This window comes from Myotis brandtii, unplaced genomic scaffold (genome assembly GCF_000412655.1).
Source record: "Myotis brandtii unplaced genomic scaffold, ASM41265v1 scaffold406, whole genome shotgun sequence".
In the NCBI taxonomy this organism is placed as follows: domain Eukaryota; kingdom Metazoa; phylum Chordata; class Mammalia; order Chiroptera; family Vespertilionidae; genus Myotis; species Myotis brandtii.
This window is the reverse complement of record NW_005365599.1, coordinates 1,723,914-1,729,240: the sequence shown is the minus strand read 5'-3', so window position 1 is coordinate 1,729,240 and position 5,327 is coordinate 1,723,914. Positions and strand designations below refer to the sequence as shown.

The 5,327-nt window shown below is 43.0% G+C and overlaps 1 protein-coding gene across 1 annotated transcript in view; it reads right to left on the bottom strand.

Moving 5' to 3' along the window:
- SLC9C1 (solute carrier family 9, subfamily C (Na+-transporting carboxylic acid decarboxylase), member 1) overlaps positions 1 to 5,327 on the bottom strand; it is a 101,142-nt gene that overhangs the window by 80,004 nt on the left and 15,811 nt on the right. Inside the window, exon 6 of the mRNA XM_005873327.2 lies at positions 4,436 to 4,601. Within this exon, the coding sequence (XP_005873389.1) occupies positions 4,436 to 4,601 (166 nt within the window). The remainder of the gene's footprint in view (positions 1 to 4,435; positions 4,602 to 5,327) is intronic.

Sequence of the window (5,327 nt, the reverse complement as noted above, 5' to 3'; positions counted from 1 at the left end):
TGGAAGAGGCCTGGCCTGATGAGGTCGTCCGGGTGGCGTGGCGGGAGGTAGAGGCGGCGGTAGGTCAGGCAGTCATACTGCTGTCCGTCCTCCTGCACCCGCCCCCGCCCCCGTTCTCCCCTAAGCCGCGTTGGTGAATCCGTTCGGTGGTCTGTCCTCTTGCACTGGATGGTGAGCCTGTCCTTCTGAATCTGCATGTGGCCGTTGTGGGGCCTGCCGAGGAGGCCTGCCATGCACTCCACCGCGGCTGGTTTCCTCTCCGTCAGGCGAATTCTGAACGAGGGCTTGAAATGTATTGGGCCACGCACATGGGTGTGAAGGGAAGGCCTGTACGGCCAGCCAGTAATGCATGAGCCGTCCACCACGACATTCAGCAGTGCTCTATAGCTGTAATTTAGCTGCCACAACCCCAAAATGTGTCTGTATGGGAACAGCTTCGCATAGACTTCCCGGTAAGACGTACCGATCATCTCCAGGTTCTGCAACTTTTCACGAACGCCAAACTCCTCGCGGCAGCGCCGTCTCCAGATGCTGTCGATGTGCAGGATGTGGTGGAATTTGGTGCAGGCCTGGGCCAGGCTGGGCAGGTCGGTGCCGGGGAGCGAGGCGAAGATCTTCACCAGCATCTCCAACGGCAAATCCTGCAGGGAGCAGTGCGGGGGCGACACGGGCAGCATGGGGCTCGCGATTCCTCCACTCCCCGCACAGCACCGAGCTGCGGTGTCTGCCTCGACTTGCTTTTCTGCGGGGGACCGCTTGCTGTGGGCCGCTGCCTTCTCAGCTGGGCGCTGGCGCTTCTGATGACACCAATGTCCCCGCGAAGAGCCCAGGCCGCAGATGGAAGCGCACTCCTCCATGCCTCCACGTGTAACCGCCACCACAGCGTGGGCCTCTGCTCCTCAGCCGGCTTTAAACTGGCTCAATCCGCCCTAGAGTCCAGCCACGCCCCCATGGCCTAGCCACGCCCCCTCAGAGAAGAGCCAACTGTAGGACTTTAGCAACACTTCTAAAGAAACTCATCACCCTGACTGGTTTGGCTCGGTGGATAGAGCATCGGCCTGCGGACTGAAGGGTCCCAGGTTCAAATCCAGTCATAAGGCATGTACCTTGGTTGCCGGCTCATCCCCAGTAGGGGGTGTGCAGGAGGCAGCTGACTGATGTTTCTGACTTTCTATCCCTCTCCCTCCATCTCTGCAAAAAAATCAATAAAATATATTTTTTTTAAAAAAGAAACCCATACCCATTAACAGTCACCTCCTTTTTTCAGTGCCCCCTCCCTGTCCTCCCTCCCTAGCCCCAGGCAGTTACTTATTATAATATTTTTTAAAAAAGAATAAAAAAATATATATATATATCATAACCATCCAAAATAAAATAAAATAAAATAAAATAAAGTAGTAAAACCATATTAAAACTTCACATCTTCATTTTGAAGCCATATCACTTATTTTTGAACTATAATTTTTGAGTATTAACTGTGGGACAGTGTCTACACCAGCTACATTAGCCTAATTATGCCAACAACACAGTGAAATAAATAGAGGGAATAAAGAGCTTGGCCAACAAGGTCACAGAGCTAGTAAGTGGCTAAGTAAGGATGGAAACCCTGGTCTGTCTGATTTTAAAGCCCACATTCTTTCCAAGCCTTTTAACCACCTTGCAGTGTAGCCTCATTCTCTATATCCCCTATTGTCTCCTTCATTTGACTAACAGAATAACCAGGCCAACGCTTGATCCTACCACAGTCACACCCTAAATTAGGGTAGAAGCTTCCACAGGCCTTTTAATATTGCTTCTGCTGCAACATGGATGGACCTTGAGAACATTATGCAAAGTGAAATAAGTCAGACAGAAAAAGCTAAGAACTATATGATTTCACTCATATCCTATAAAATAAAAGCCTAATATGCTAATCCGGTTGTCTGGTCGTCTGTTCAACCAATCAAAGTGTAATATGTTAATGATACGCTAAGGCCACTCAACTGCTTGCCATGATGTGCACTGACCACCAGGGGCCAGATAGTCGACTGATCAACCAGTCGCTATGACATGCACTGACCACCAGGAGGCAGACAGTTGACCAGTCAACCACTTGCTATGACATGCACTGACCACCAAGGGGCAGACACTCTGACTGGTAGGTTAGCTTGCTGCTGGGGTCCGGCCGATTGGGATCGGGACTGAGCGAGATGGGCCAAACATGCCCTAGAGCCCTCTCACAGTTCCCCCTGGCTGGCCAACCTCCTGTGTCCCTCCCTGGCCCTGATCATGCACCGGTAGGGTCCCTCGACCTGGCCTGCACCCTCTCACAATCTGGGACCCCTCAGAGAATGTCCAAGAGCTGGTTTCGCCTGATCCCACTCAACACAGGAGCTGCCCCTCTGGTGGTCAGTGTGCTCCCACAGGGGGAGTGCCGCTCAGCAACAAGCCAGGTCTAAGCCAGCAGTCGGACATCCCCTGAGGGCTCCCAGACTGCGAGAGGGAGAAGGCCTGGTTGAGGGACCACACCAGCCACCCTCCTCCCCTCCCCCCCTTCCCCGAGTGCACAAATGTCATGCAGGCTTCTAGTGTGGAATATAAAACTGAAACTTATGAATACAAATAGCAGTGTTATGGTTGCCAGAGGGAGGAGGGTGGGGGGAGAAAGGGGTCCTAATATGAGGAAACAGGTGATTTGACTTTGGGTGGTGGGCACATGGCCCTATACTATACAGATTTTGTAAATTAGTAATCCATACATGAAACCTATATGTCCATGATGACTAATGTCACCCCAATAAAATTTAATTTAAAAAAAAGAAAATAGAACTATAACAAAATGTGAATATTTGGAAATAAATAATAGACTTGGGGGCATAAGAGGAGTCAACAGACCAGAAAAAGCTCAAGACAATGTGAATGTACTCATGTGCTCTACTCATAAACCTGGACAGATTTTCTTTTTTTAAAGAATAAAATTTAAAAATGTAGCCGAACCGGTTTGGCTCAGTGGATAGAGCGTCGGCCTGTGGACTGAAGGGTCCCAGGTTCGATTCCGGTCAAGGGCATGTACCTTGGTTGCGGGCACATCCCCACTGGGGGGTGTGCAGAAGGCGGCTGATCGATCTCTCTCATCGATGTTTCTGACTCTCTGTCCCTCTCCCTTCCTCTCTGTGAAAAAATCAATAAAATATATTTAAAAAAAAAAAATTTAAAAATGTAAAAGTCTTGCTTTTAAAACTCAGGCAAAAATATTTTCAAGAGAAAAATTATTTATTTTTTAAGAGGTATAATGTGAGGAGAAAAACAAAGTTCCAATAGTAATGGCAAGAGGGCTAAAATTTACAAAAATAACCCTGCAAATTAACCCAAAGAAATATTTTAAATTCAACAATGGCAGGCCAGGAAACTAGTGGAATACTAACTAGATTATCAGATTACAAAGTTAAGGGAAGTATGGAATGCTCTCAGGTAGAAAAGAACTCCCCCCAAATCTTTTGAGTAGAAAGAGGCTGGCACTGACAGAGTCACATAGAGGCAAGGATAGTTTATAATGCTGGCACTTCCTTCTAGAGTCTACCTCACACTATTAAACTCCTTGTTTTGAAGACTTGGCTTCCTTTTATTCATATAGATACACTTGATGTGTCTCCCCTACTCTATTTCTCCCTGCCTCAGATAGCTCTTTCCCCTTTAACTGGCCATAAAATAAAAGAATAAGTGTGTGTGTGTGTGTGTGTGTGTGTGTGTGTGCGCACATGTACAACATATGTGTCTGCATGCACACATGCATGTGTGTGCCACATAAAAATTCTTTTTTAAAACAAATGCTCTAATTCTCATTATTAAAAAGTGGTGGGGGGAAAACAAATTAGGTTTTTGTTTTTCTTGAATAAGGCTCTCAGATTTTCAATGGGTTACATTGATTTGGTATTTTACTTTTAAATATATATGTGTTCTCCAAAATAGTACACACTAAAATACTGTATGATTAGTGATTTTGTTGTTTTGTACTTCTCAGGTTTTTGGTTCAAATGATGACATTGACTCAAAAGGCATTTTTTTTTTGTAATTGGCATTATCTTAATGACAGTGTTTTCAAAGGAAAAAAGGTGTTGGGCAATACAAATGTCACCAAAATATATATGCAATATTGTAAAGCCCCCAGAACTGTTCTGTTGGTACAAGGTAGAAGCATGTACAAAGTCAAGGATTCCAAATAATCCCCTGATCTATTCCATAATTGAATATAAGACTTTAAACCATATGTAATAAGTAAGCCCGTCACTTGCATTTTATTCTGTTCTAAGCATCATCACCCAAATTTCTACGCTCAGTCCCAATGCCCCAGTGACACACTTCACATCATGAAAAGCAGTAAACAGATCTTAAAAATAGACCACTTAAATATAGAATATGATATTTTAAATATAGGAAAGGAGAAAAATATACCTACCAAGGTCTCTTATAGCAGCTGCAGTCAGCATGGGATCTGAACTCATAAGGATAGATGCAAATAACAACCATGGGGTGGTTTTCAAACGTAATTTATTCACAGATGTCAGATACCAAAGAATTAAGGTATAATTGATACAACATCCAGGAATTGTAATTAAAATGATCTGCAAATAAATTTTACATATAGAAACATTAGATTGACTTTTAAAAAGCAGACCAGCAGGATTATTAAAGATGTACAATCACACGCAACTCATCAACAGAAAATTTAAGTTATCTTATTTAACAACTATGTGCTTATGACTCTGGAAATAAAAGGCATATATTGCAATGATATTCTTAGGACCTAGGAAATACTGTATTATAATTTAAAAAGAAACTTAATTTTCTTGATAAAGCTATTAAATATAGCTATGTATGTGTGAGGTATATACAAACATACCCTAAATACATGCATACATATACATGCATACACATTTGACTATGCATAAAAATTGAAACATAGTCTATAACATAAAAAATGAACACAAGTTAAAAAAAAGATGTCAAAAAAGAAAAAGAGAGAGAAAATATTATAACAGAAAAAATGTAGAGAAATAGCAGAGGTCTATAGACTATAGACAATTTGGAAAGAAAAATTCTGTTATTTTAGGGCTGAAAAACCTACCTACCTTCTGACTTCCCACCATTATCTTTTACTTTCCTATATTCTACCTGTGATGTCTACTTATCAACTTTACTCCCAAATGGACTTGGGAAAATGTGATTGTCCTGAAATTATGTATAAGAATTTAGAACTGCACTCCATGTTCATTGAAGTATTATTTACAATACCCAAGACATGGAAGCAGCTTTAAATGTCCATCAATGGATGAATGTGAATGAGTAAA